The 27,015-nt window shown below is 55.8% G+C and overlaps 11 protein-coding genes across 11 annotated transcripts; 3 read left to right on the top strand and 8 right to left on the bottom strand.

The window, feature by feature from the left end:
* Window positions 1-134: 134 nt before the first annotated feature.
* On the top strand, window positions 135-2,064 carry L226DRAFT_558816 (PIN domain-like protein). The gene is made up of 9 exons (XM_067683262.1): window positions 135-293; window positions 348-478; window positions 534-636; window positions 686-749; window positions 806-915; window positions 978-1,312; window positions 1,365-1,568; window positions 1,620-1,779; window positions 1,831-2,064. Exons 1-9 carry the CDS (start codon window positions 237-239, stop codon window positions 1,876-1,878), a joined length of 1,212 nt encoding a protein of 403 aa, XP_067538277.1. The 5' UTR covers window positions 135-236; the 3' UTR covers window positions 1,879-2,064.
* Window positions 1,905-4,200, bottom strand: L226DRAFT_482412 (uncharacterized protein). Its single transcript, XM_067676968.1, has 5 exons — window positions 4,076-4,200; window positions 3,900-4,026; window positions 3,533-3,846; window positions 2,669-3,472; window positions 1,905-2,604 (listed from the first exon to the last, which is right to left on the bottom strand). The coding sequence occupies exons 1-5, from the start codon at window positions 4,169-4,171 to the stop codon at window positions 2,104-2,106; spliced, it is 1,842 nt and encodes a 613-aa protein (XP_067538276.1). The 5' UTR covers window positions 4,172-4,200; the 3' UTR covers window positions 1,905-2,103.
* A 190-nt stretch (window positions 4,201-4,390) lies between these two features.
* On the bottom strand, window positions 4,391-5,122 carry L226DRAFT_558815 (uncharacterized protein). Its single transcript, XM_067683261.1, has 2 exons — window positions 4,543-5,122; window positions 4,391-4,483 (listed from the first exon to the last, which is right to left on the bottom strand). The coding sequence occupies exon 1, from the start codon at window positions 5,110-5,112 to the stop codon at window positions 4,777-4,779; it is 336 nt and encodes a 111-aa protein (XP_067538275.1). The 5' UTR covers window positions 5,113-5,122; the 3' UTR covers window positions 4,391-4,483; window positions 4,543-4,776.
* A 194-nt stretch (window positions 5,123-5,316) lies between these two features.
* On the bottom strand, window positions 5,317-6,796 carry L226DRAFT_558814 (uncharacterized protein). The gene is made up of 2 exons (XM_067683260.1): window positions 6,525-6,796; window positions 5,317-6,475 (listed from the first exon to the last, which is right to left on the bottom strand). Exons 1-2 carry the CDS (start codon window positions 6,681-6,683, stop codon window positions 5,492-5,494), a joined length of 1,143 nt encoding a protein of 380 aa, XP_067538274.1. The 5' UTR covers window positions 6,684-6,796; the 3' UTR covers window positions 5,317-5,491.
* A 486-nt stretch (window positions 6,797-7,282) lies between these two features.
* Window positions 7,283-10,341, top strand: L226DRAFT_610938 (uncharacterized protein). The gene is made up of 3 exons (XM_067686213.1): window positions 7,283-8,908; window positions 8,966-9,152; window positions 9,207-10,341. Exons 1-3 carry the CDS (start codon window positions 7,386-7,388, stop codon window positions 10,107-10,109), a joined length of 2,613 nt encoding a protein of 870 aa, XP_067538273.1. The 5' UTR covers window positions 7,283-7,385; the 3' UTR covers window positions 10,110-10,341.
* An 82-nt stretch (window positions 10,342-10,423) lies between these two features.
* Window positions 10,424-11,220, bottom strand: L226DRAFT_544208 (uncharacterized protein; the record flags this gene model as incomplete). Its single annotated transcript, XM_067682256.1, has 2 exons — window positions 10,424-10,978; window positions 11,041-11,220. 2 exons carry the CDS (start codon window positions 11,218-11,220, stop codon window positions 10,424-10,426), a joined length of 735 nt encoding a protein of 244 aa, XP_067538272.1.
* A 953-nt stretch (window positions 11,221-12,173) lies between these two features.
* On the bottom strand, window positions 12,174-13,554 carry L226DRAFT_610936 (uncharacterized protein). Its single transcript, XM_067686212.1, has 3 exons — window positions 13,536-13,554; window positions 12,934-13,476; window positions 12,174-12,881 (listed from the first exon to the last, which is right to left on the bottom strand). The coding sequence occupies exons 2-3, from the start codon at window positions 13,111-13,113 to the stop codon at window positions 12,318-12,320; spliced, it is 744 nt and encodes a 247-aa protein (XP_067538271.1). The 5' UTR covers window positions 13,114-13,476; window positions 13,536-13,554; the 3' UTR covers window positions 12,174-12,317.
* Window positions 13,555-14,569: 1,015 nt separating this feature from the next.
* On the top strand, window positions 14,570-18,487 carry L226DRAFT_544207 (uncharacterized protein; the record flags this gene model as incomplete). The annotated part of the gene is made up of 7 exons (XM_067682255.1): window positions 14,570-14,596; window positions 14,646-15,680; window positions 15,741-16,261; window positions 16,316-16,462; window positions 16,517-16,823; window positions 16,881-17,334; window positions 17,415-18,487. The coding sequence occupies 7 exons, from the start codon at window positions 14,570-14,572 to the stop codon at window positions 18,485-18,487; spliced, it is 3,564 nt and encodes a 1,187-aa protein (XP_067538270.1).
* Window positions 18,488-18,641: 154 nt separating this feature from the next.
* On the bottom strand, window positions 18,642-20,038 carry L226DRAFT_568715 (NADH:flavin oxidoreductase/NADH oxidase; the record flags this gene model as incomplete). Its single annotated transcript, XM_067684204.1, has 7 exons — window positions 18,642-18,779; window positions 18,844-18,975; window positions 19,039-19,172; window positions 19,223-19,242; window positions 19,299-19,479; window positions 19,536-19,713; window positions 19,769-20,038. 7 exons carry the CDS (start codon window positions 20,036-20,038, stop codon window positions 18,642-18,644), a joined length of 1,053 nt encoding a protein of 350 aa, XP_067538269.1.
* Window positions 20,039-20,491: 453 nt separating this feature from the next.
* L226DRAFT_329759 (uncharacterized protein) lies at window positions 20,492-22,663 on the bottom strand. The gene is made up of 4 exons (XM_067673986.1): window positions 22,607-22,663; window positions 22,255-22,512; window positions 20,643-22,192; window positions 20,492-20,576 (listed from the first exon to the last, which is right to left on the bottom strand). Exons 2-3 carry the CDS (start codon window positions 22,471-22,473, stop codon window positions 20,735-20,737), a joined length of 1,677 nt encoding a protein of 558 aa, XP_067538268.1. The 5' UTR covers window positions 22,474-22,512; window positions 22,607-22,663; the 3' UTR covers window positions 20,492-20,576; window positions 20,643-20,734.
* A 261-nt stretch (window positions 22,664-22,924) lies between these two features.
* On the bottom strand, window positions 22,925-25,542 carry L226DRAFT_504109 (acid protease). Its single transcript, XM_067677964.1, has 8 exons — window positions 25,039-25,542; window positions 24,925-24,977; window positions 24,563-24,866; window positions 24,470-24,500; window positions 24,019-24,299; window positions 23,850-23,961; window positions 23,358-23,796; window positions 22,925-23,300 (listed from the first exon to the last, which is right to left on the bottom strand). Exons 1-8 carry the CDS (start codon window positions 25,275-25,277, stop codon window positions 23,005-23,007), a joined length of 1,755 nt encoding a protein of 584 aa, XP_067538267.1. The 5' UTR covers window positions 25,278-25,542; the 3' UTR covers window positions 22,925-23,004.
* Window positions 25,543-27,015: the final 1,473 nt, after the last annotated feature.

The following is a 27,015-nucleotide window of genomic DNA, read 5'->3' as shown; positions in this document are numbered from 1 at the left end:
GAGATGTGCCACGAGAAGCGCCGACGAGAATTACGGGCGCCTGGAGCGGGCGTTACGTGACTAACGCGTTAGGTCACGCATCGCCGACGCGTCCATGTCACGCGATGAAGTAGGCCAATCCCAACGACTCTACCCGTCTCCCTCTAACCCGAAACCCCTCTGACCACTCATTATCTCTCCTCTTTTGCGAAACATATCTCCTCCAATACCGCCATCGTTACGCTTGGCCAAACAATATGGGTATCAAAGGCCTCACTGCTCTCCTGGCTGAGCATGCTCCCAAGGCATTCCAGGTTCGAACAGTCATTAAGTCGTCCTCGAAGCAGTCTTACGCCATGTACCGTCAGGAACACGAGATCAAGACGCTCTTTGGACGCAAAGTCGCCATTGACGCGTCTATGTCAATATACCAGTTCCTCATCGCAGTCCGTCAGAAGGATGGAGAACTCTTGACGAACGACGCCGGAGAGACAACAAGGTGCGTTGAGCTTCGTCATTGGTCCACATTTCTATCGCTCACTGTATGCTCCAAGTCATCTCATGGGCTTCTTCTACCGAACCATACGAATGGTAGAGAATGGCATCAAACCTGCGTACGTGTTCGACGGCAAGCCACCAGAGCTGAAGTCCGGTGTGGTCAGTAGCATGTGTACAATTTAGTTTCATGGTCTGATATCTCGCACAGCTTTCAAAACGTTTCGAGCGGAGAGAAGAGGCGAAGGAAGAGGGAGAGGAGGCGAAAGAGACAGGTACGTCATCGACCACCTCCACCCGCAGGGATCCTAGGCAGACCCGCTCTCGTCAGGTACCGCTGAGGACATGGACCGGTTCTCTCGCCGGACAGTCAAAGTTACGCGCGAACACAATGAAGAGTGCCGAAAGCTGCTGACCCTGATGGGCATTCCCTTCGTTGTCGTATGTCTCTCATCTCATGAGCCTTCGCTGCCGCCCTGCCAACCCTTAACCCCCATTCCTAGGCCCCATCCGAGGCCGAAGCTCAATGTGCCGAACTCGCGCGTGGCGGCAAGGTCTATGCTGCAGGTTCAGAGGACATGGACACGCTCACCTTCGGGGCCCCCATCCTTCTCCGTCACCTCACATTCTCCGAGGCGCGTAAGACGCCTATTAGTGAGATCAATCTCCAGAAGGCTTTGGAGGGCCTCGAGATGGACATGTCACAATTCATCGACCTGTGCATCCTGCTGGGGTGTGACTATCTTGAGCCCATTAAGGGCATTGGCCCGAAGACCGCACTCAAACTCATAAGGGAGCATGGGACGCTTGGGGAGGTGTTGAAGCATTTGAAAGGAAGGTGCGTCATGCAGTTCGCACCTTTTCCCCAGTGAGTTGACGCGCTTTCATAGGGTTGCGGAGAAGGAAGAGGCGGAGGAGGAGGGCAAGAAGAAGAAGAAGGGTGGTGTACAGATCCCAGAGGAGTGGCCTTGGGAGGCTGCCAAGGAGCTTTTCAAGAAACCAGATGTGACACCATCGGATGAGCTCGACCTCGAGTGGAAGAGTCCCGATATCGAGGGCCTTGTAGACTTCCTCGTGAAGGACAAGGGCTTCAAGTACGTGTCGATCTCCTAAATGTCGGACTTACCTGCTCACCGACCATATAGCGAGGAGCGTGTCCGGAAAGGCGGGGAGAAGCTCACTAAGTTCCTCAATGCCAAACAGCAGGGCCGACTTGATGGCTTCTTCACGGCAAAACCGAAGACGTCCCCAGCGAAGAAGGATAAGGCGGAAGAGAAAGGCAAGGGCAAGGGGACGAAGCGGAAGGTACGTACGCATACAGGTGTGATGTTCTGTGCACTCACAAGCCTTGTGCAGGCGGACGACAAAAAGGATACCAAGAGCAGCAAGAAGGCGAAGAAGTAGGAACATACTACCTGTCCCTCCCTTCTGGTCGTCTGCTTCTCGCATTGCTATCTATTGTGTGGTTCTCGTAGTTACCTTCGCTTTGCATACCTCACTTGTTGTATCACTAGCATAGTTCATATTGTCGAACACTCGCACTCAAGCAAGAGTGAGAGCACACCACAGAAGCACAACAGGTTGCCCCACGGACGTCGAGGATGTTAAGATAGACCGAGCACCTGAGCCTCACTTCTTCGTATTCATCTTCGCCAACGCCTTGCCGCTCCTCACCCTCTTCGTGGGCTTCACGCTCTCCTTCCCTCCCGCCCCAGCGCGGGCAGCCTTCTTCTCGCTGGGCCGCTTCCGCACACGTTCCCTGTCCACCTTCGCCTTCACACCCTTCTCCGCGAGCACCTTCGAGCGCTTCTTCGCGAGACGGCGCGCGACGCGATCGGGGTCCGTCGCCTTGACCTTCTTGCGCTCATCCTTCGGCAGGTGTACGAGCTTCGCGCCAAGCTCGGGGTTGCCTTTCGGCGTGTGCTTGGTCGCAGGAACGAGCCGGGGTGCGGGTGCTGGTCTTGAGCTGGAAGGGCCGGCGTGCGGCTTGCCATGGGCAGCGCTGGATGATGATGCGCGAAGCTTGGGGCCGCCTGGAAGGGTCTTGCAGCGCTGCACGCGGAGCTTGCGTTTTGCAAACTTGAGCTTTGACTGGTCGAGTGCAAGGATCTCGTCGACGCATTCGCGGTCCTAAGGTAGCTTGGTGTGAGACACAGGAAAGGCAGGTAGGCAAACCGAGAGAGAAAACACTCACCAGGAACTGCACGTATGCGAAGCCCTTTCCTAGCTGCGTATCCCTATCACGGATGATGCGCACCCGTTTGACCCAGGTCCTGGACTTCGCGTCGTCCTCTGCCGCCTCGTGTTCCTCGTCGTCTTCGCTCTCTTCGTCGTCGTCGCCAGCCTTCTGCCCAGGGTTACCGCGCTCCTCACAGATCAAGCTCTCGAAAAATGCCCGCAGATCCTCCTCCTTGCTCGCGAAGTCCAGGTTACCCACGAACACGGTCGTCTTCGGGTCACCCGCCATCGCACCCTCCGTTCTCACTGCACCTTCACCCTCTCCATTAGCACCAGGCACCGTACCCTTCTTCACCACATCGACGCGTAATGTCCGTTCGAGGAACACGCTCCCGTCACACTTCTCCGCGCACGTCCGCGCAGCTTCATACGGGTCCATTACAGGGGCAGGGGGAGGAAGGTTGGCAGGTCTTGCGGCGAGAGACTCGGCGGACGGGGGATGTGCAAATACAACGTACGCATTCACCGCATCGACGTGATCATGAATCTCATGCTTGATGAACGCGATGCGCTTCTTCTCCTGCGGTGTGAGGAACCGCTTGGACGACGCTGCATCGGCTTCGTCCTTGTCTTCTCCGCGCCAGGACGCGGCACGGTCGCGATCGTGTTCGCGCGTTTTGGACTTGGGCTTGGTCTTGTCGTCGTCGGTGGGTAGCTCGGCGGTGGGCTTCTTAAACGCGACGGAACGGAAGCGGACAGACTCGATCTTGGCGGAGGGGACGAAGGAGAGGATGTGTCGCTTGAATTGCTTCTGACTCGGCTGCAGAGAGAAAGAGGAGATGAGGGACATGCATACGATAGACAGTATAGGGATACGTACCCGAGATTTCGTGACCTCTATCGCGACATTCCCAACGAATACGGTCCTCGCGTCGCGCTGTGCAGGTGTCTCTTCGGAGGGAATGTACTTCGCCTTCTTAGTCGCAGGCTGACTTTTCGCATTTCCCTTCAACAATGACTCGTGCACGAGCTTCGAGGGGTCCCCTTCGACGTCCGAGTCGCCCTCGCTTTCTTCGGAAGCTTGCTGGGCATTGGTCCTTTCTTCGCTCTCCTCATCGCCATCCTCAGTCTCGTTGTCTGAGTCCTGGGCTTGCTTGTGTGCCTTCGCGGCAGATTTTGAGGATGAAGGAGCAGCTGCGATGTACCTTGTAACACAAACAAAGATTGTATGAGCAGAGTTCACGCACCTGCAGGCTCGACTTTTGAGCGTTTCGTCTTCCCGCTAGGCGTTTCGTGCCTTGCCTTGCGCTTCTTATCTGAAGGCACAGATGAGGCAGCTTGGGTTGAAGCGTGGACGGGAGCAGGCGGCGGGACCTTCTGTCGTGTTACGAAAGCTCAGTAGCAGAGGAATTGCAAGACTCACGGAAACAGTTGCACGAAAAAGGTCGTCCAAGCCAGTATCTATGATCTTAGCCTTGCTCTTGTCGGCCCCAGGAAGTAAAAAAGAAGACAAGCTCATAGCAACTTTCTCGACTTGCTAATTGGACTGTTGTGGACGATGCAACAGTTACAGAGTGTCCGAAGTCTCCTCGCTCTGCGGAAGCGGGCGCCTCTGCAAATCTAATGTACTGGCGCCCGTCTGGAATTGCAAGCCACGAGGCTACCGCACGCCAATGGCCTCCCAGTCTCGACCGTTGGTGTAACCTGTACGAGTGCAGGAAAGCCATATGATTAGGTTGTGCTGTGCGAAAGAGTAATGTAAGGGGGTATATTCTCGGCGCAACCTCCATGGTCTATCTCACGATGGGTTGCCAGTGTCTTGCCTCTTCTGCTGTCGTAAATTTGAGAATCTGGGTACTAAGCTACATATGAGCATCTCCCAAGGCTCACGATGTGCCGCTGCTCGCTCCAAGATGCCTTCAGCTTCCCGCCCTACTAGGTCCCTTAACCTCTCCATAGCACCATCCTCCGACTCGAAGGGCCAATTACCGGTGACCAACTCCATTGTCGGAAAAATGTTCGAGAGGAAGGATGCCGCATTCAAGGGGTCACCCATCCGCGAGGAGTCTCCGACCTGCAGTTCCACCAGTTTCCCAGTGTCCACCACGCGCTTGGATAGCACTTTCATCGTGTCAGGTAGCGAATTTTGCGCCACGCCGATGCCATGCAACCGACGGTGGAGTCGGTGACGAGGACTGGAAATGGCGTGGCGATGTACAAGGTCTTGAGCCTCGTGGAGTTATATAGGGGAATGAAGACGTCGTCTGTCAGGGGCGGTTGCAGGTGAGTTAAGCTGAACCGAGGATCCACCTCCGCGAGCAGATCGCGCGGCAGCGGTAGGCGACTCGACTCGGCACACCCCAACTTGAAATCGACGTCGATGGAGATGTGCTCAAGCCGCTCTTGATTCGGACGAGTCCCGATGGCAGAGAACAGATCCCCGAAGTCGCCGGGACTCATGCTGACGTCGTCCCAAGTCCGCACAGTGAAGGAGACGCAATGTGGGGAGGCTACCAGGCCCTGGCAGCCCGGGGGTTCCCGGGGGCCGGTTAGTGTGGAGGCGCCGATGCTTGGGCAAGGCCCTTCCTGGGTCTCCTCTTTCGTCCATCTGAAATGGTTTTGACGCATTGGTCACAAGGCTTTGGAAAAAGAAATATTAATGAAGACTACGGATAGCAGGTATGTCACAAGAAACGAAATAGAACGCAGACACCGAACTATAATACAGGTCCGAGTTGTTATACATAATACACATGCGGTAGTACGGTTCTCGACTGTCCATGAAGTAACCTCACGTCCATTCTTCCAGGTTCTACGCTCCCCTCTCTACTCACCCAAGTTAGGCGTCCAATGGCTCAACAAACGGCCGCCACTCCGGCAAGATTGCATGAGCGCCCACATCCAGGGCCGAACGCGAGGCTGGACGGCTTACTCGAGGAGGAGACGACGCAACGACCGCTGCGTATGTCTTCTTCCCAGGCATCCCCAGATCGGGCCTTGAATCAGCCGTAGCGTGCGATCCTCCGTCCGCCGCCTTCCGTCCAACCCGGACAGGTAGCATCACAGGAGAATCGTCCTCGTCGTCCGCATCGAACCCGGAGTCGCTGGGAAGCGACACGAGCGTATCATTAGGGAGGTCACTCTCGACCTCGTACGCGACACGAGATGCATGATAGCTCTGCCCGTTCCGGAGGGTCTTCTTGTTGGTGTTGATAGGCGGAGGAGGCCTGACACGCTGGCTCAGCCGCGAAGCCGCCCTCGTGCTGAGTCCGTCAGACTCGGAATCCGCTGAAGATAGCGAGTCGACACTGGGGCTCTGACTAGTGCTGGGGGTGCGGGGAGAGCTACTTGCCCTGCCGTAGTCAAGAGTGTTCACGTTGTACGTGATCGCGGGAATGGTCTCGGTCGTGACGCTGTAGTCGTGCTCGTCGTCCGTGTCGCGGAAGTCTCCATCCCTCATGCGCGCCTGGCGGCGGAGCGACCTGCTCCGTCGCAAGTAACCGCGAATGAAGTTGGGGCTCGCTTCCGGACGGTCGTAGTCGTCCTCGAAGGATCGGTTCAGGCCCGCCGAACCCAAGACAGCGATCGTAGAACAGGCGGTCTGAGGCGGGGACAGGAGCTCCGGAGACGGCGTAAGTGACGGCGATTCGGTCCACTCCCCTTCGGGAGGGACGAACGGTGGAGGGCTTGGCGAGAGATCTCGAGCTACCAGCGGAGCGGTGCGGGTCAGTACGGGTTGGGCGATCCCTCCGGAGAAGAAACCGGGATCCTTCCACCAAATGGTGCCCATAGTCACGGAATCGTGGTATCCTAGGAAGCCGTTCTTCATTGCTGTGAGTACGAACAAGCTATAGCGCAGGAGGTAGACTCACCACTTCATAGGCACGTAGAGGACGAGGGTCGGGTTGCCATACCTGCAAGCCTTGGGTCCATGGCGCTGTGCTGGAGACAGGCTGCGACAACGCGCTATTATCGGACTTGTTTGCGTCGGTTACTCCAGGTCGTGCGATCACCCTCGAGAAGGTACTCATGACTGGCGTTAGTCGTAGTCGTGACTCGTGAGATAAGGTATGTGGACGAAGAGGATGGAGACCACAGCGGAACGGCTGGTGTACAACGTCGGGTGTAATGAGAAAGCGGTATGTACAGGGGAAAGAAGTGGAGGGCTTTCGAAGTCACAACGTGGTACTTATACGCACCTGGCGTCAAGTCCTCGTGGTGGCACCCTCTCCTTTGTCTGCGCGTGGCGTACCAACGTCCTTTATTTGAGGCGACTTCTTATCTTATCCATCCCTAGTGCTTTCGCATTCCCTTTCTTTGATTGTTTCCGCATTCGTACGATAGACTCAACCTCTTGCAGTGCATTGTATCTCGTCACTGGCAGGGAACGTTGATTTGAACTTGCTACGGCCCGACGGGTCCGCGGAGTCGTCACTAGCTAGTTTTGGATGACTCTGATACAGAAGGAAATCCTCAGAGGCAGTGCGAATAGAGAAAGGGTCTGCTTCGGACTTTGATGAGGTTTTGCCAGTGCCACTGGGATCAGAGATTTCGGCGTTTATGTGAGCGCCTCTACACCCTTCACATTTGCATAGGATGACTCTTCACATCGGCTCTCACTTCTCCGCTGAACTTCTCCTCGATTCCGTCCTCGACTCTCCTCGACCCTGAAGAAGTCCGCTAGCTTGTAATAGTGCTCGACGATGGAGACATGATCTGCTTGTCATCTCCCCATGCCCCGCTCTGACGACGACGATACACCGGCAGACGTCGACCCGACTTACCTTGCTATTTTCACCGAGCACGTCCTCGACTTCCGGGCCCATCTCGCGGGCAAACATGGCACAGAGCAACATCAAGCATCCTTTTTAGCTCCTCGAGCATTTTGGAGTGCCGAAGAAAAGGATGCGTTCTTCCACGGGCTTGCCGTCCACTCTCGCTTTAGGCCCGACTTGATCGCGGAGGAGATCAAGACCAAGACCCTGGCGGATGTCTGTGTCTATATCGCGCTGCTAGAGCAAGGGGATATAGAAGACTTGAAGTCAGGGGTACACGTGGGTGAGCATGCCAGACTCCATCGCAAGGACCACCCCTCTGCCGTCGAAGTGTCCGACAAGTGGCTTTCCTTTGAGGAGCGCATGGCGGATGCGTTGATGGTTTTCCAGTCTTCCCTTGACCAGGAGGCTATTACCACAGCACGCGACGAGGAGATCCATGTCAGGAAGTACGCGGTTCGTGCACCCAGGGGCAGCGGACGTACCACTTCTCAAGCGCGTGATAGGGAGGGAGAGAAGGCTCGGCGCGAGGAGTTCGAGCAGTGGTTGACCCAGAGGCGGAAGGAATGGGAGGGTGACGAGATGTTGCTGTCCATGGACAAGGCCGACCTTGCAACTCTCGACCGGATGCTCAGAGAAGATGAAGAGGGACGAGGTGTGGTGGCTGAAGCCAATATCCATCACTCTGACGATGAAGCGGAGTACCCACCCCCGGAGACGATGCAGGCCGAGCAGTATTCGAACCCCCGTCCCGTCTCTCAGCTAGGCGAAGAACACATCGACCCCATGCTACTCGCGCTCTCTCAAGTCGACTCCGCATTGTCTACTGGCCAACCGGGAGGGCCTGCCGATTCCTCTGCACCCCTTGCGACAACTTCGTTCTCGCGAGAAATGCCCTTCATGACTCTCCCCTTGCCCCCCATCGCCGACGCGTACCCGCCGCAGACTTCTGCACCCACGGCCGCTCCGCTACCTATCGCGATAGATCCAGCGTTGGTGCCCCTACCAGATTCCTCCGCTGCACCTTCTGTCACAGAAGACGGATCAACCATTGATGGCGAAGACCTCTTGCAAATGTCGCCCGCCGCTCGGAGGCGTTACCAGAAGAGGCTGTACATGCGTCGCAAACGAGCTCAGGCCGCGGGCACTACCGCCAACGAGGTCGCAGAGCGGCTGAAGCCTGGGCGTAGGCCGAAACAGCATTTTGCGCATGCACACATCTCGTCTCCGGGTACAGGGACCTCACGGCAGACGACCACTCCCGCATCGTCAGCTCCTTCTGATGGCACACCCGCACAACCGCCAGGAGCTATCGTGGACAGAGCAGGGAATCAAGACGCGCAGAGGGGTCATCACACTTCCGGCGCAACACTCCCATACAAACGCCAAGCTCAGCTCACATCGAAGGGCATTGACATCCAGCGTTTGCGCAAAGAGGGCCTCGACTTCTTCCATCTTCAAGCTATCTCGAAGCTTATGGGGTAAGCCTGGCTTGGTTCTCTGTGATGTGCGCCATCGCTTATGTTGACTTCCGGCAGGACATACAACCAGCTGCATGACATCCCTCGGTCAATCGGCTCCGCGATTTCAGCAGAGACCTTGAAGCTGCTACGCGCTCTCGTCGTGAGGTTTGTGTCCGAGGTCATGTCCCGCGCCATTATCTCACGGGAGCAGGAGCGCATCGCGAAGCTGCAGACGAAGGCATGGCGGTTGAAGGAGAATCAGGTGCGTTTCATAACGTTTGCCCTGCATTGTGACATGCAATTCATATACCACTAGGTCGTCACCACTGTGAACGTCAAGCATGCGCTGGCGTTGTACGGTGCCGACTCCCTCGATAAGAGCGCCCACTTCAAGAGTCTGTTGCGTAAACTTAACCTCGACGATAGCTCCGAGCAGGCCGACGCAGAGGTTGATGATGAAGACGAGGACGAGGAGGAAGGTGACGCGTTTCCAGACGAACCTCAATTCACCGTAGGCGGCGCCTCCCATGTCGCTGGAAGTGAAGTTGTCGTGGAGGACGGAGACGCAGCCTCATTGCCACTGAAACCACTGCCGCTCCTGCGCAGCATCTTCCCTCCATTCATGAATTCTCCGACATCTGGCCTCCATGCTAGTGACGTTCTCGACTCGCTCGACCCATCCGTGTACATGCCTTGGCCCTCTTCCAGTCTGCTGTCAATATGCATTGAACCTCCTCACAATGAGGACATGCTTCCCGAAGAAGATGATGTGGCTCTTGCGCGAGAGCTAGAGGAGGACAAGGCGTTGGATCGTGTAGACGGCCACCGGGACGCGGAAGTCGAGAAAGCCCTCTGGGCTCGGGTGGGCGCCACTGGGAAGGATGACCAGACTCACGACCACCCAAACTCCGACGATAAGCCGGCCCCCGCAAAGCCTCTTCGGATCGTACAGCGGGCACCTCGGAAGCGCAAGCGGCAGAGCGTGGATGCGGACGGTTCCCGTGAACGAGGAACGGACGGTGGGAGCGCATCCGAACGCGTGGTAGAAGCTGGGCTTCTAGGTGAGGACGCCGACGGGGTCGAGCAGATCGTCCCGCGCGGCCGGCGGAAGAAGAAAGCCAAGGCGAAAGGGAGCATGTCTGACAAACAGCTCCTGTTTCAAGAGCCGGACCCGAACGGGCGGATCAAGAGCGCGGTGTATATCCTTGATAGTGATTGAATGGGCTGGTCATGCTTGGTTCGTTCTTGACACGGGTGGAAGAAACGTTGGTTGTTTCTGTGGTATATGTTCCGCTTGTTGTAGCATGTGTTGAAAAGTAGTGTACTCATTCCGTTCGCGGACTCCTAAAGTAGATAGATACCACACAGTGCATCGTCTAGTCATCGTCGTCCACATCTTGCAATGTATTGTAGCAATTGCAATTGATTCTTGAGCTTGTCTTCGTGCGCGCATGTGGAAGAGAAATGGATCATACTGAAGTGCGACGGAAGTTATCTAGGCTAGGGGACATGTAGTCAAAGACATTAGTACACTTAGATGAGGCCGGGTATCAACTTGTAGGGAGTTCTCTTCGACCACGCCAGCCACTCATCCTTGAACTCGTTCCGCAAAATCTCGTCCTCCGTCCCAACCCTCATAACCATGACAATGGGGATCCACGCCACCTCCGCGGCCCAGGCAACAATGAGCAGCCTGCCAATGAGCGTACCCATGATCCCGCTCTCCGAGAGCCACGAGCCCGTGCTCGTGAGGCAGAGAAGGGTACCGATGGTGACCATGATGAGTGCAGTGTAGCTCGGGTGGCGTACGATGGAGTACGGCCCGTCGGTGACGAGCTTGTGGTCCTTGCGCAACGACAGTTCGAAGGTGAAGTGGCGCCCGAGGGCACGGTAGCAGAAGATGCGCATGATACCGCCCACGGCGCACAGAAGCGTGCCGAGGAGGAAGGTGAGGGTGATCCTCACGCCCAAGGCGGAGGTGGCCGGGCGCCACGCGAGCATGGGGAGAACACGCTCAGCGTAGGACGAAGGCAGGTACGTTGCTAGGATAGTGGCGACCTCGAAGATAACGAGGCTCTGTGTGATGGTCTGGTGTGGGCAATCTGTTAACGAGAGGAATGCTCCCAAACGCAAACGCGGGCATAACGCACCTTCTCTAGCGCACGCACCCACGGCGGGCGGACCTGGCGGACGATGTACTTCACTGTCGAGTACTTGGACTGCTCGTCAGAGGCAGTGCGGGGGTTCGGCGGGGTGAAGGTGATGAAGTTGGCATATGCCGTGATGAGGAGGAGAGGGACTTTGAAGAAGGTCGGTACGGCGACGAACATTGTGGAGACCCTGTTGAAGGATTCTCGGGGAATTCTGTTGAAGAGGGCTCGGTGGATGCTGCGATGAACCCAAGGGATAACGAGGCCTCTTTATACTCTGCACCAGGGATCCGCATCCGATACCAAGAGTACCAAGGCCCATTGTGCGGAACTGAGCTCCGGTTAAAGGGTTACCTGTAATGGGGTCCGTCATGCCCGGTCAAGCACTCACGACTAGGACAACAAAGAGATGAACGCATCGCTCGGGGGCCGCTATGATCACGCACGAGTGTGCTAAGCAGATGGAGGCCCTGGTGGCCTGTAGAACGGAGGCCTGCCAGTGAGAAGGTAAGCACAAAAGCGGCCAGGGAGCCGGTGGGACGGGAATGGAGAGCGGATTTGGCGTGTGTGAGCTCACCGGACCACTCAGAGATCGTGGGTGGTTGACGGGTCGGCCCAGCCAGCAGGGCGCCGCGGACGAACAGAGCAGTGCATGAAAACACTCGAACCTCTAGGATTTGTCGACAGAAGGTTGCGGCAGATCACCTGTCCGGGCAACAGGTGCTTCGAGGTGGGAATTATGCTGAGAAAACAGGCACTGAGTGGGACCTGTCCGCGGCGCTGTCACGGTGGCCGATCATGAAGCCATCGATATCCAGGAAGCAGCATACTTGAATCGTCTTCAAGGCGGCCGAGGAACTGCATGGCCTGCTGGCGGCCGGTGGACCATGGCCACGGGGACATCGAGGTTCCAATGCAAGCATACATGATGGGCGCCTGCGCACCGCATTCGCCTCGTCGAAGTGGCCAAGGCCCAAAGGACCGTGACGACTCTGCCGATGGCTTGCCGCTTGCAACGGCCTTTAGACATTCGTAAACACCTCAGGCCTCCACCAGTCTACCAGATACCATGGAAGTCTTCTAGGGAGCGACACGAAGCCGAGACTAAATGCATGCAGCCAAACTCTGCAACTGCAGTACTTTTGCGGCGGCGCGAGTTCCGTCAAGTCGCAAGTGATGGCTGCCGATATTCTTGTATGTCACAATGGATGCCTCTTTTTCGGTGGACCTGAGACTCGATCATGCGAAAATGACGACTGTCGATGACAGGCCTCTATTCAGTAGATCCAGGGAAGTAAGGCATACGGCGTACGACTGGCCCATTCGTCCCACTGCTGACCGAACGTCTTCTTCAGCATCGCGTCCTCCGTCCTCACCCGACTGAACACCATGATAGACGGCACTGACAGCAGCTCCGCCAACCACGCCAGGGCAAAGAGCTTTCCCGCCCACGTTCCCAAGACCCCGCATTCCAGCAGCATCGACCCCTTCCCGAATAGGCACAAGATCGTACCGGCGACGACCATGTTGACAGCGGTATAGGCGGGATGGCGCACGATGGAGTAAGGGCCGCTTGTGACTAAGCTGTGCTCCTTTCGAATGGTGAGCTCGAAGGTAAAGTTCTTCCCCATCTCCCGGTAGCATGCTTTTCTGATAAACCCTCCAGTGATAAGAAGGGCCCATCCCAGTGCGAAGCTAGGGGTGATGCCAATCCCTTTGCAGGTCTTTGACGCAGACAACCGCGGTATCGTTGAGGAAGAGGTGCGTGCAACCACAGAGGGGAACAGGGCAGCAGCCAAGAGGTAGAGGACCTCGACGGTGACGACAGAGCGGACGACGAGCTGACATTGCGTGAACACAGGCTACAGGGGGAAAGTATAAAATACAGCTCACCTTCGACGCTTTGCGGACCCACGGCGGTCTCAGATTGACGGTGAGGTATCCCGCCTCGGAGGGAATAGCCGTTGCTCTCGAGGTCACGACGGGCGTGGGCGCAGTATATGTGACGCGGTTGGCCCAGAGGATCCCGACGAGGAGTGGGATCTTGAGCAAGACACTTGCTGGGGTATGCATCGTGGTTGCGATATGGACTCTGTGGGATGTGCCACAAAGCTATCGCCAGCACTCTATATACGGCTGGCAAACGTTATTGGTGCGACGGGACAGAGGTTGCCGATATCGACGTCGGTCCTTCAAACTTTGACAGCTGGCAGGGACCTTTCCTTTGCGCGTTGATCCGGCATTGCATTATACGTGAGTTCCTCATGTTGCTTTGCTCTCCGCGCGTCTTCCATGAATGCTGCACCATAACACATCAAATTGTGGCGCACATAATACCTCATGGTGTAGCAGCAGGGAATGACTCGTCTGTGCGTCCAAACACGTTTGGTCTTCTTTTTCTCATCGGCATCATGGCGGTCTATTCATACTCGACGCCTGCCGTGACGTGTGTAAGTCACTGTTCCGATGTCGACTCGCTGGAATTGGTAGCTGACCATACGTACCGCCTATTCCCGCGCATTATAGCTACCAGGTGTACTTACTGACGATATGTGGCACTGTGGAGGAAGTGGGCACATCGAGTCGCCGCAGGTTCGCCCCGTGCGAACATTGGCGCCCGCCGACATGATTCCGGACATCCCGATATGGCAGGTTGAGTGGTTGTGGGCGTACTCGCGCTTCGCTCTTGAACTTGAACAGCTACCACCACCACCTCCTTTCCAATCACGCCCCTCATCCGCTTTCTCTGGCGACGCGGCGGGAAGTCTCAGTGGAATTTGCTTCCAAACCACCTACAAACCTCGCCTCAAATGATCCCGTCGCGTACCTTTCACAGGGGCAATGACAGAACGACAACGAGACGATAGTCCAATGACCCCCCCGGGTCTAACTTATTTGCGCTCACCAATACTCACCCTTGTCTCATATCTCGACTCCAATGACGTGCCCCTACCTGATCTCTTCGATGCATACGGCACTCTCATCCTCCGCATCCATTCCCTCGCCTCATCGCTGGTGCTAACCACCGTCGATATCCCTGCCTTGGCAGTAATGGCTCAATTCTCAGAGTCTATTGCGCGACTCCTTCAGCGCGACATTCGTCGATCTTTGGAAGACCCGTTCGCCTCAGCTTCCTCAACGTCTTCCCGCGGCGTTATAGCGCCGCTATCCCCCGAATTATATGGCGATGGCGTGCATGCTGCACGCGAAGTCTCCATACTGTCGCAATATGCGTTGCGAATTGTTGCGATTATATTCAAATTTCCTCGGTTATTTTCACTCCTTCCAGGTGAGCACCTAGCACGCGCTGCATATACACCTTCTCATTAACTTTGCGATAGATGCCGCATTGCGACGACTCCTTGACGACGTTCTAATTGTTGCCAGGTCGTACGATTTGCCATGCGTTGACAGTGAGAAGGTATGCGCCATAGCAGCCTCCGTCTTCACTGCGGTACAGTTGCCTCCGGTCATCCTCGAGCGTGACCGCCAAGCCTTCCTTGAGTGGATGAAGGAGTTATCGGATTGTATGTCGTCGAAGACAGACAGCTCAAAAGTGCGTATTCTAGCTGTAATGATCTGCACCTTTGCTGAATTCTCTGTAGATCATCCACCATCTGCTGTCGATCTATCCTACCTTGTTCCTCCCCGGCATGGTTCAAGTCCTGCCCACAATCTTGGCCGGCATCGTCTCGACGAGCATGCTCGACCGCGTAGATGCTACTGTAGCCCTCTCCGGTTATGCTCTTGCCTTTCTCTCGACTGGCCCCCGCGTGGAAGCTCTCAACGGAGATATCGTCAAGGCAGTCCGACAATTGCTCATTCGCCCTTTACCCGGAGCCCGAGATCGCACAGAATCCAAGACTTCCAAGACTTCCGGTCTCCTCACACATCTGATCAATCGTGCGACCAAGGAGGACACACCTGAGACCAAGAACGTCGGTTCTCGTTGGGCGGTGACCACGGTGTGTAGCCTGATCTGCCTCACTGGTCATCGTGTCTTCTCCGGCCAGAAAGCGTGCGCACTAGCTCTTGAAACCGCAAGATTGGTTCTTATCCGCAAGCCCAATGGCTATAAGGAACTCCTAGCGTGTTTATGGCGATGCCTTATATGGGCGTTCTCTAGGGTCCCACACGATGGTACGAGAGCGGACAACGTCCGATCTGGCCCTTTCGACACGGTCAAGCAGGAACTCAGATTTGGGGCAGGCGCTTGCTTGATTTCGACCCTTCTGTACTGTCGCCCGGGACATCCGCAAGGGAGTGCAGATGCGTCCGGTGTTGAAGCCGAACGGGCAATTTCGGTGCTCAAGGACATGGTTGCCAGTTCCGAAGACTGTGTTCACCGAGATGGAGTTTGGGTCCTTGCCAGAATGGTTAGCCGCATCGGCTCTGGAGACGCTCCCCGTATATGCACTTGGTCCCCTGACGACCTCATTGTGCGGGACCTGTTCTCACGCCAGATGTCGACTATGGATCCTGCTTCGATTGCGTCAACCATCCGTCAGGCCATCTCGAACCGTCCGGAGGTCAGACCACTAGAAGAGGTGGAGATCCAGCTGGCATGGGACGACCTCCGTGACATATGGCTGCTGTGCGTCCGTAGGGAGCTGCAGAAAAATCAGTATCGTTCCCTCTCGGTACGTTCTCCGCTCTGTCTCACCGCTGCTGGACGATCTTGAATGACGGTTCTCTCCTAGAACGAGCTCGTTGGGATATGGCAGGCGCTCCTTCTCGTGCGGACCCACCTGACGCAGGAGCAAGGACATCTTACTGCAACTGAAGACTTCACGAACAATGTGGTATCCATCATAGCCGACTTCCTTCGGTGGTCGCTCCAAGGGTCCGAGAAGTCCTCACCGACGGCAACCGCCGCCCAGTCTCGTGGTCTCTCCCTCTGTGCACAACTCTGGACTGTTGTTAGCACCGTGTTCTCGGAGGCATGGCTCTCGAAAGCGGCGAATACCTTGCTGACCCGAATCCTGCAACACACGTTCGAGATCTCCGCGGACGACGTCAAGGCGGCGTGGAGTCGCATGTGCGGGGCCCTCATATCGTCCAGTTCTCCTGGTCTCGTAGCTCGTCTAGTGGCGGAGGACGAGGAGCATCGGACGGCCGAGCTCCGACGAGAGCTGTGGTACCTCACGGCGATGTCCTGGGCTTCGATAGAGCCTCAGCCGAGCTTGGAAGACGCTGTTGAATTCCTCTGTGTCCCAGCCGGGTACGTTATGTCGTCTTGCTACAATATACATGGCACTGCTAACCGCGATGACAGGGTCTGGTCTCCCTCAGGACAGGAGTTGGCAGCATGGGATGATGTCTTGGAGTATACGATCTCTCAAGCGTCCACACCTGCTGGACCAACGGGAGCAGTGTTCGACTCGCTTATACGGCGTGTGCTCGGAGGGCAGGAAGCCAGCAGGTGAAGCAGTCCCGCCTCTTTAAGTTATCGGTAGTGCTGACTCTCCACCTTCAGTCTCATCAGGGTGCCTTGGCTCATCATACGTCTCCTCTCCCGGTGGCGAGAAGCTGGAGACTTCACGTCTACGTTACTAGGAACGGTAGCCGCCTGTTTCACCCAGGTGTATCCAGAAAATCAAGAACAGCTCGATTCAACGGAGAATCTCGGCCCAGTGCTGCAGATAGTGGCACAGATATGGGATATCATCAGGAACTGTCCTCCGGCTTCTATCATGTCCATCCTTGCTCCCCTCGCTGATGGATTGGCTGTCTGGATCGGCGACGAACATGAATATGTACCCGTGCAAGAGTACAATAAAATTGTGAGTACTTGACAAGTATTCGCTCTCCATCTACGCCTCCACTCATCGCGTATCCAGATTGTTCCCCTTTATTGCGACGCTCTGGAGGCGCTTCGACATATACCCATTAATTCTGATACCCTTCATGCGCTGGCTCGCTTCCTTCGTTCAACGTTCAACCGCATCCCAGAACCCGGACACGGCCCCCACGCCTTCTGCAATTTCTGGCAGCAAATACAGCCATCACTCGGGCATCTCGACGGTGGGTATCCTGAGGATCTGAAGGTTGCACTCTGTGTGTGTCATCAGGTCTTCGATATGAGCCTTCCGTCGGACTTGTCCATCGACACAGAATCCCAGACAGAGTCGCAAGAGGCCCGGAGTATGCCCCTGGTACGTAGCTCAAATTACCGAATGGACAGGTCGGCTGAAATTCACACGAACAGCTGTCCCCCGGTCTCCTCGCAACTCCTTCAAAAAGCATCGCGAGCCCTCGGGCTGGAGCGGGGACTTCTGCACAGCCATTACAGCCGTTAACACGCGATTCCGCGCTATCTGTTGGGAGCTCATCGCCCGCCGGACAGTCGGATGGACTTTTGCTCCCCACCGCAGACAAGTCCGATCTACGCCGTTCACGTCTACTCCCGGCGCCTGTCTCTCCCACACCCGCCCTGCGGAGCAGTGATGCCAGCCGCAGTTCCAACCATATCCTAAGTTCGCCGACGGACGCAATACGAGCGAGACGGTTCGTAAAAGGGCCGTCTAGCCGCACTGCGCACGAACGGCCGTCCAAGACGCCTGATAGGCCCGTGAAGCGGCGGAAGCTATCGCCGCTCAGTAAACCCAAGGGTACCCCTGGCTCGTCATCTGTAGTGCAGAGCTCTCCGCTTGCGATTCCGTCTAAACGCGGACGCGACTCCCACGATCCATCCCCGGTGACACCGAAGCGGAGCAGGCGGCTGTCTGCCGATGTCGAGGGGCAGAGCCCCAGCGGCAGCAAGCGGCGGGCATCCACAGCTTGCTCGTCGACGCCTCAACCCTCTCCGTCCAAGCGAACGCTAAAGGATGAGCAGCTCCTGAGTCCCGAGGTCCCATCTCCGGAGACTGCAGCCCGACTACGAGCCAGAGCACCTCCTGCGGACGATGAAGACGACGACTACGACACATGGGAGGTGCCGATCGTGGATGACGACGTTGTGCCAGACAGCCAGCCTGATTACGAACACGACCACGAAGACTCGCTCGTCCCAAGCTTCATGAAGGGGCTTATGGATAGCACGCAGCCTGCGGACGACGCAGGCGACTCAAACGATGACTTCCAGGATGTTGACGACCTCTCATGGAAAGCGCTTGGGAAGCGACCTGAGAGGAAGCCCGCCCTGCGAATGCAGACAGCTCCCGCCAGCTTCATCCACGACCCGGACTCCATCGACATCGCCGCCGAAGCATCCGTGCCTATGCGGCGCGCGCATACAGAGAGCGTTTCTCGCCTCGAAGAGCTCCGCAATATGTGCGACGTACTTGAGGAGGACGGGTCGCAGTTGGATGTGGAGGAGATGCTCGCCATGAGCAAGTTCGCTAGCCGTATCGGGACGATCATGAGTGAGAAGTTGTCGAAGAAACTGAGCGGGGGAGGGTCGCCTACAGAGACGGCGGGGGGTCACAGTGGCAGCAGGTTGAGGTAGTGAACGCTGTTGTTCCATGTTCTGCCTATCGCTGGCTTAGCAAGCTCGATTTCGGAGTAGTGCACGGTCATCCATCAGCCAGTCTATGTTCATTTCGTATGACAAAACCGTCCTACAGCGCAATGGTTCGGCAATTGAGCAGTATCCAAGATCATCACTTCTTCTGGGCCTGCAGGAACTCCTTCGAAAAGGGGTAAGTCGTATACCCCTTGGCCTCGAGTGGGATGTAGAGGGATCCCTCGTCGAGCTCATTGAGCGCGATGTTCTCGCGCAGGCGGAAGGGCAGATCGGGCTGCATCACGGTTGTCAGCGTCAAATAACTCCTCGCACTCTGAGGAGTGTGCGGAGGGACTCACATTGGCCGTGTATGCGCGAGCGTATCCGATGATTTGACCCGTCTCTGCGACTCTGAGTCCGGACTCGCGATCATACCCACCGCAAGTGATCAGAGGCCTCGGAGCCCAGATGCCATTGATAAAGTCTACTTGCTGTTTCATAGTCGAGGACGAGTTAGATACGGCAGGCTAGCTTTCTAGTAGTACGCTGCGCACCGACGGGTCCTTGGGTCCTTCACTGCCAGGCGCGCCAGGTGCCACAACATGGATGTATGCGAGGTCCGGGTGCTTTTCCTTGAGCTTGTTGACGAGATAAGTGAACGTAGGTACCGGATCATCCTCGCGCATATCTGTGGAATATTCAGTGACATGTTAGTCTTGGGGAGATGTTAGCACTGACCTTGGTACCTGCTCCAGGGGCTAAGACGTATAGCAGTCTTCTTCGGACCTACAGCCGCGACTATCGCGTCGACGACCTCGAGCGCGAAGCGCGCCCGGTTGGGGATCGGACCGCCGCGTCAGTGCGCTTGTTGGATACATCCTGGAGGAACTGATCGATGAGGTAACCGTTGGCGCCGTGGATCTCGACACCATCGAAGCCAGCCATTATAGCGTTCTTAGCGGCAGTGGCATACCAGCCGACGTAGTCCTGAATCTCTACAGAAGCGGAGGTATGAGCACGGCCCAAGAGGCGATGAAAGCAATCTACGTACCATGCTTGGCAAGCTCCCGAGGGACGTCTTGGGGCCGATCACTGAGCGGTATGGGAGATGAGGACACGTAGGGATAGTCGGGGTACTCCTTGTGGAGCAGGTCGGGACGAGCGGCGCGTCCTAGAGCCCAGAGCTGGGAGAAGATGAACGAGCCTTTGGCGTGGACGGCGTCCGTAATCTATTAGTATCGTCAGCACCAGTATGTTTGGAATTCGAAAGAAGGGGCAGTTTACCCTCTTCCAACCGGCGACCTGCTCGTCGTTCCAGATACCAGGCGCGTGGGGCATCCCGCTCGCCTGAGGCGCGATGAACGTTGCCTCAGTGACGAGGAGTGTTCCGGGAATGCTTGCGCGCTGAGAGTAGAACTCGAGGCCGAGGTCCGTCGGAACGTGCTCCGCGCTGTTGCGGAGGCGTGTCTGAGGAGCCAGTATAACGCGATGCAGGAGCTTGATATTTCCAACCAGGATCGGCTGGAAGAGTGCAGGGACGGCTGCGGAGGACATCCTTCTGTGTCTGAGCTGGCGAAGAGAGAGGGGGGGGGGAGAACAGGACTGAGGGTAACCAACAAGGAAGTGTCCGAGCCCTCTTATACATCCTCCACTTTCAAGGTAGCCATGCCACGGACCAACTGGCTGACTGATGTGAGGCGGCCAGCTGGTACGCTGCAGAAGAGATAACGTACGCAGGAAAACCGGCATGTCAGGGAAAATGAGTGACAAGTTCATGCTGAATGGGGTTCAAGATGCCCGCTCACGACACGGCACAATGGTGGTTTGTCGTGTATGCTTAGTCGGAGACCGTTCCTAGACTGATTCGCGCAACGAAGACTCGAAGATTCGCTGTAAGAACGGCGTGTCGGTGAAAAAGAATGACATGTTCATGCTATATGGAGTTCATTGAATACAGTTGCGACAGATTGGCGATATACCACCTCACCTATGGCACCAATTTATGGTGAAGCTGGAAGCGGTGATTGCTAAGGTTCTGATGGAGATGGTATGTGGGTGACATTGAGTGAATCACCGGGCTCAGATGCGCGGACTGTAAATTTGAGGTGCACAGGTCACGTTGAACTGAGGTAAAACTGCTATGAGTAGCGGTACTCACTCAAGGTCTGCCTCGCAGGCAAACTCCGCGGGTGAGTCCTTCAGTTCGTCGTCGTCGAAGCGATCATACGACGAGACGATCGAGTTTCAACGTCAGACCTTTTCCTCCTCTTCCCCCTCTTCGACCTTCTCTCCGTTGCGTATGCGCTGCCAGGTTAAGCGCCGCTCGTCCCTACGTATCTTGGAAAACAACGGCAACAGGTTATCGACCTCACACCACATTGCGCGATTCTCTGCACTATCCTCGGTTTCGTCGAGGTCCCCAAAGGGTCCCGGCCACACCGCCTCAAGCTTGGGAAATATGCGCGCAAGCATGTAGGCAACGGTATGCGGCTGAACGATAGGGGAGCGACCCACGTCCAGTTTGACCACGTTAGACATACTCGGCCGGCGGGCGAGCTCGCCGAAGTAGTCGTCCGTTGGGGTATCATACACTGGCCAATTGTCATCGTTCCACGGGACTTCGTCTTTCCAGTCCTCCGCATCGAATTGCAAGCCAAGAGTGGTGAGCTGTGGGGCGTGGACAGCGAGGTCGACAAGGGCCTGGAAGGTCGGACGGGACTCGTATGCGCAGTAGGGTTGGCAGGAGACATGGAGGGACTTCAGCTTGGGCCAGGCCTTGGCCATCGAGACGAATAGGGCATCGTCCAGAAGGTGCCCACATTCGGCCCGGAAGGAGAAGTAGAGTAGCTCGGTGAAGTCAAGGAGAGGTTGAAAGTCCTCGGAGTAGACGACAGTTGGGCTCTGAGAAGCGACAGACAACCTCCCCCAGTCCTTCGTATCTATATCCAGCACGCGGAGGGTTTCGGGGAAGCACTGACGTCTCACCGAGTTGAACAGCTCGGGGATGGGGCCGGGGTCCTCCACGATCTTGAGGTGAAGGCCATAGAGCTTTGGGAACGAGACGGCCTGGCTGAACAGGGAATACGTGGCCGTGGTGGTGTGGACTCTGACGTTTATAACGGAGTCCGCCAAGACCGGCCTAGATCCATTCCGCGGCCACCTCTCCCCGTCTGACAGCCAAACACTCAAGCTGCGCAGAGTAGGAAGTTGGCACAGGGCGACAGCAGCCTGTGCATTGATTGGGATCGTATCGGCGTCGATCCTGCGTAATGCGACGAGGTTGCAGACGAAGGAGGAGAAGGCAATGGAAGAGGCAGGCTCGGCTACAGACGCGTCGACTTCGAACGATCGCAATCTTGACGAGCGGCATTCGATGAGGGGAAGACACTGGACGAGAACATGCTCCGCGTGTTCTCCTGTGAGCCAGCCGTTGAGGGAGACCGTCGTTAGCTGGTCCCCAATCATGGACAGCAGATATTGTAGCGATTCTATGTCGAGATCGAGGGTCCGCCAATCTATTGCGTAGACCTTTGGGAAGAGTATTATGGTCGGACGAAGGCCTGCGAGACGCTTTATGACTTCGTTGTGAAGCCTGTACTGCCCCACATTCCAGTCGAAGGGTATCCTGTCAGCCCCGAGCTCTCTCACGAGTCCCGAGAATTCGAGAAACTTTGTCCAATCCGTGGGGCACAATGGCCGGGTCAGACTCTAGAGCAGTCACCGTATCAGTAGGTGGCATATCATCAGACTTGAACGGAATTTGGGCATACGAGAACGTTGTCATTGACCTCCCAGGCATCAGGAGGAAGGCATTTGACCAGCGGGACCAGATTCGGGAGGTCGTACCATAACGAGGCGACCGCAGGTTTTTGGAAGATTTTGGATGTGCGTGCCAGGGTGGCCAAAGACGCCTTGTGTAAGCTCAGATGTTCACAGATCGCGCGGATAATTTCGGCGATGTTCAACGCCCGCTCTGTCCATGGACCCATCTTCCGTCATCAAGTCTTCAATCGTAGATTGAATTGGTTCTGGAACGGCAGAGCAGGCAGAAGTTAGCCAGTATCAGTAGACACGTCATAGTATGAAAATCGCGTCCCAGAAGTGAAATCAGAGTGAGATTACCTGGAAGGATATGTATATTACTCAAGTCCTTCTTGAGTTCGCTTGTGCTCTTCGGTCGAAAGAAGGTCGAGGGAGCAGAAAGGGACAGCTTCGCACTTACTTAAGTACTGCTGCTCGTCATAGCCGCGCCGAGCGGCCATGCGGGCGCCAACTTGAAACGCCCTCGTCTGGCACACAACCAACTGTATGAGGGGATCGGCCTCTGTTCTCACTAAATAGGTATACGTACAAGTAGCAAACGAGTACTAATATGCTAGTATGCAGCACAATGTCCGATGAGCCAGTGTCCATTGACATGATGTATGCGTATGCAAGAGTCCCGGCAGCAGCCATGTAGAGCTAGCGATAGTACCCAGAGTCCAAAATGTTAAGATGTAAGAAACTGATCAAACCATGATTCACAGAATGCACAGCGAAGACAACATAGAGAGCGACACGAAAAGCAACGACGGCCATGCGCCCAGTAGTGGGGGCAGGCGGAGCGATGGGGGCGCCGCGTTCGACGACGAAGACGTGGACTCGGCGGGCGCAGAGCCCGACGCGGTCGAAGACGATTGGGGCTTGGCGGTCGAGGCTGGGGAAGAGGAAGAAGTTGTTGAAGAGGGGGAAGATGTACGCGATGCGGCTGATGAGCTTGCTCCCGAGGACGTCTCTAGGATCAGGCTGCTGGCGGTAGGTGCGGCATCCGCTTTTGCTACAGACAAGCGCATTAGCACAAGCAGATCGACCAGGCGGCGAAGAGAGCACTCACACTCAAAGTTTCCACCCGCACCCTGGGCGTCGTCGACCGCATCGTCGAGGAGGTCATCTGCATTTTGGGGGACGAGGGAGACGAAGCCTATGCGGGGCGGGTCGACGGAGGGGTGCGTGAGGTTGCCGTAGTAAAAGACGACCATGTTGCTCTTCAGGAAGGGGTCGCCGAGGTTCCAGCTGAACAGCGCACCGCTGCTCGGCGCGTCCGTGCCCACGATGTTGTTTGCGATGCATGTGCTCGCATCGCCTTGTTTGTTCTGGGAGACAAAGTCGCGCGGGTCGACAGGGAACATCTTGCCGCCAATCTGGAAGGCGAGGTTGTGGCCAGCATCGCACGGCAGCGTGGGGTCCGAATTTGAGTTGGCGGCGAAAGCGGGAGAGACCTTGGTGTAGATGTTGTTGACGACATCCTGGGGACCACGGATGAGAGAGTTACCCTGCATTTTGGCTCAGTAAGTAGGATTGACAATAGAGCGGAGGTGAAACGTACAGTGTCGATGAGTCCGGAGATGATGGACGTATCAAGGCCAGCGCCCGACTGAGTCGAGGTGGGCAGCTTCTGGCCATCCAGAAAGACAGCATCGATAGGAACCTCCCAACGCCTTCAAGAACACTCTACGTCAGCTGGAATGCACTCTCAAGGTGCGTCATGCACGTACAAAGGGTACTTCTCGTTCGGAGCAAACGAGGGAGCTGCCATACCGCCCTCGGCGGGGTCGTACAGCCGGACGGGCACCCAGGTGATGTTCGACTCATCGATCTCATCGGGTAGTTGGCCGATAGTTATTTCGCCCTGACCGGAAACATCGATCGTGTTGCGCTGGAGGGTGACGGCGAACAGAGGGTCGTCGATCATGTCCGCCAAGATGAGGCGCGATACCGCGGGACCGTAGTTGGCGGTCTGCTCGATGAAGGTATCTGTGCCAGAGGGGTTGTTGAACTAGAAGGTTGTCAGTATTGTGATTGCGAGTACATGGGAGCAGGATGGAACAGAGATCCCGCATAGAATGGGACACGAGCATAGAGGCCGTGCCCAAGACAACGATCGCTTCTCCAGTACCAACAGCGATGTTCAAGGAGTGGCTCTATATAGATACACAGGACACATACCTCGGCATTGATAGCGGCAGCTTGGACGAAGCTGCGGGCGAGATATCATGAGTCCTGAATGAGTTCATAGACTCTGGTGACGGCACTTCGTACCTCTGGGCAGGGAAGCCGAGACCCATGATACCCGCACCTCCATTCTGAACAGCCGAGTTGTCGGTATCATCGACTGCAGCAAGCGTCTGGTCCTTCAGAGTCAAGGCTGCAAGCGTGACAGTGTCGCGACCGACGGGTCCGGATGCGTGGGTGCCGCTGACGGAGTCGCCGTACTGTAATTGCACGGACGCGTTGTCGGTTGGCTTGAAGGACTTGGTCACGTCGTAAGGCTTAGCGGTAGAGCGTTGGCACTGGGTGGTTTTGCATGCATCGGACATAACCCATAGGTCGCTGGACCCGGTGTCTGCCACGCGCGCACGCGTCAGAAACGTGCCTCCTCCGCATGTGAACAGGTTACTCACCTAGGTTGACGGAGGTCGTGGAGTCACCGACCGTCACGGCGACAGTGTAGAAGCTGGCCCGTCGCGTCGGTTACGCGTTCTCATGCAATATTGAAAGGTTCATGGAGGACTCACAGATCTGCATTGTCACCAAGACCCACGGTCCCTCCGAGAACGTCATCGTCTTGGGTAGTCTGCCTTCCAACAACTCTGCGCCTCAAGAACGGGAGCTTCACGCCGCCCTTCTTCGGCTTGGTGGTCCGGCTGCTGGACAGTGTCGGGGGTGCGACAGTGGCAGGGATTGGGGCGGCCAGCACGAGGCGGGGCAGAACAGCGAGAGCGAGGACATAGGCGCACCAGCTAGACGTGTACATCGTGAAGGTAACAAATAGCGGGCGACCGGCGCAGAGAAGGAAAAGAAGGTATACCAGATAGCGAGAAGAGGAGGATCCCAGACCGTGTAGCCTTCCTTCGACCAGAGTGCGACAGGGAGGGCACAGAGGACAGATCCAGACCGTCGGCCATCGTATTATAACAGTTGGCCAGTCGTACTGCGCCTGTCCGTTGTATACCGAGAGGGCGGTACAAGGGGTGGCAACGGACAAGTTGCAACGTACCAGACAGCTGGAGGCGCCGGATGTGATTGTCTGCGATGGCCCCCATTGGACGACCACCTCCTTCTGCGCGCAGGCACCGGTACCGCCGCATCATTATTTCCACATTCCGGCTGGCCAAGGTTGGCCAAGGGTCTTATTTCTGGATGCAAGAGTTGCTAGCGAAGACATGCTGCGGAATGGGGCGGCTTGAGGCCTGAACTTGAGGACCCAACGCACCGAAAAGGATACTTATTTCTACTGCGGAGGTACCGACGTCCGGACGCAGAGCTAGGGGTGGTACGTACGATACATAGATAGTGTCCAATTGAGCTACCAGGAGGTGCGAATGAGACAGGACATGCTGGCCCTGCCAGTGAGGGAACACGGAACCTCCCACATTCCCGGGCCAATGGCGAACCACACTGCCCAGCCATGCTCCCATCAGCGTTGCGTGACGAACTGATATCCTTCGGAGCGTGCGCACAGCAAATGCCAACGAATATTAAAAACATAGGACGTGCGTGTGCCATGAATAGACCACGCAGTACTCGTTTGTAGCTGTCACCGGGGGCAATTCCCCATGTATCTAGGCGGCAAATTGAAGACAAACCTTAGTTATTGGCCATATATGTCTCGCATATGCCCGCGAGATAAATCGTGATTATATTTGAAATATAACTGTCCTATGAATACGGTATATCCAGCTGTTTATCCAGCCATATATCCAGGAGATATAATTGAAGTATGAATAGCTTGTATTTGATCGATATATTGTGAACACATTCTTTGTATAACCAGTGTTTGTCTCCCATATCCTGACAGGAAATATTGTGAACAAATGCTGGAGTTACACAAAATATTTCCATGATTTGTCGCTCATATAACAAGTGACTATATGTTGGACAAACTCTGGTTGTACATGAAATATGATCACAATGTAACAGACATATATCATTGGTATAAATGTTAGACAAATGGTGGTCAATTGTGTATATGTATCTACAATTTGACTGGCATATATCTGATTGATACAACTTGGATGCATGCCTGTTATACATTAGATACATTTCAAATGTGTTCAGGGTGTAACTCCAATATGTCTAGCATAAGAATCCACCACTACTACTACTACCAACTACTTCCAACTACTACCAACTACTACTACCATTGACTACCGCCAACTACTACCTACTGTGCTACTAATCAACGAAATACCACTACATGGCAATGAACTACTACTACTTACTGCTACCTTAACATGATGATAGTTTCCACTAATAATCATGATGAAAAACATATAAAGGTAATGGTATCGATGTCATGAGGGGAACATCTTCAAGTAGTGGTTAGAGACTATGATCCCCAGGTGAATGGAGCAGTCCAGACTCCACGGACGATGCCTTAGCAAAGTCAGCAAAGTTGGTTAGCATGTCGAACACCCTCGAACACCCTCGAATGGTCCCCGGACGATGTGTTAGCAAAGTTAGCAAATTCGGTTAGCATGTCGAACACCCTC

This window comes from Lentinus tigrinus, assembly GCF_003813185.1.
Source record: "Lentinus tigrinus ALCF2SS1-7 unplaced genomic scaffold L226scaffold_6, whole genome shotgun sequence".
Lineage (NCBI taxonomy): Eukaryota > Fungi > Basidiomycota > Agaricomycetes > Polyporales > Polyporaceae > Lentinus > Lentinus tigrinus.
This window is presented reverse-complemented; position numbering and strand designations above follow the sequence as displayed.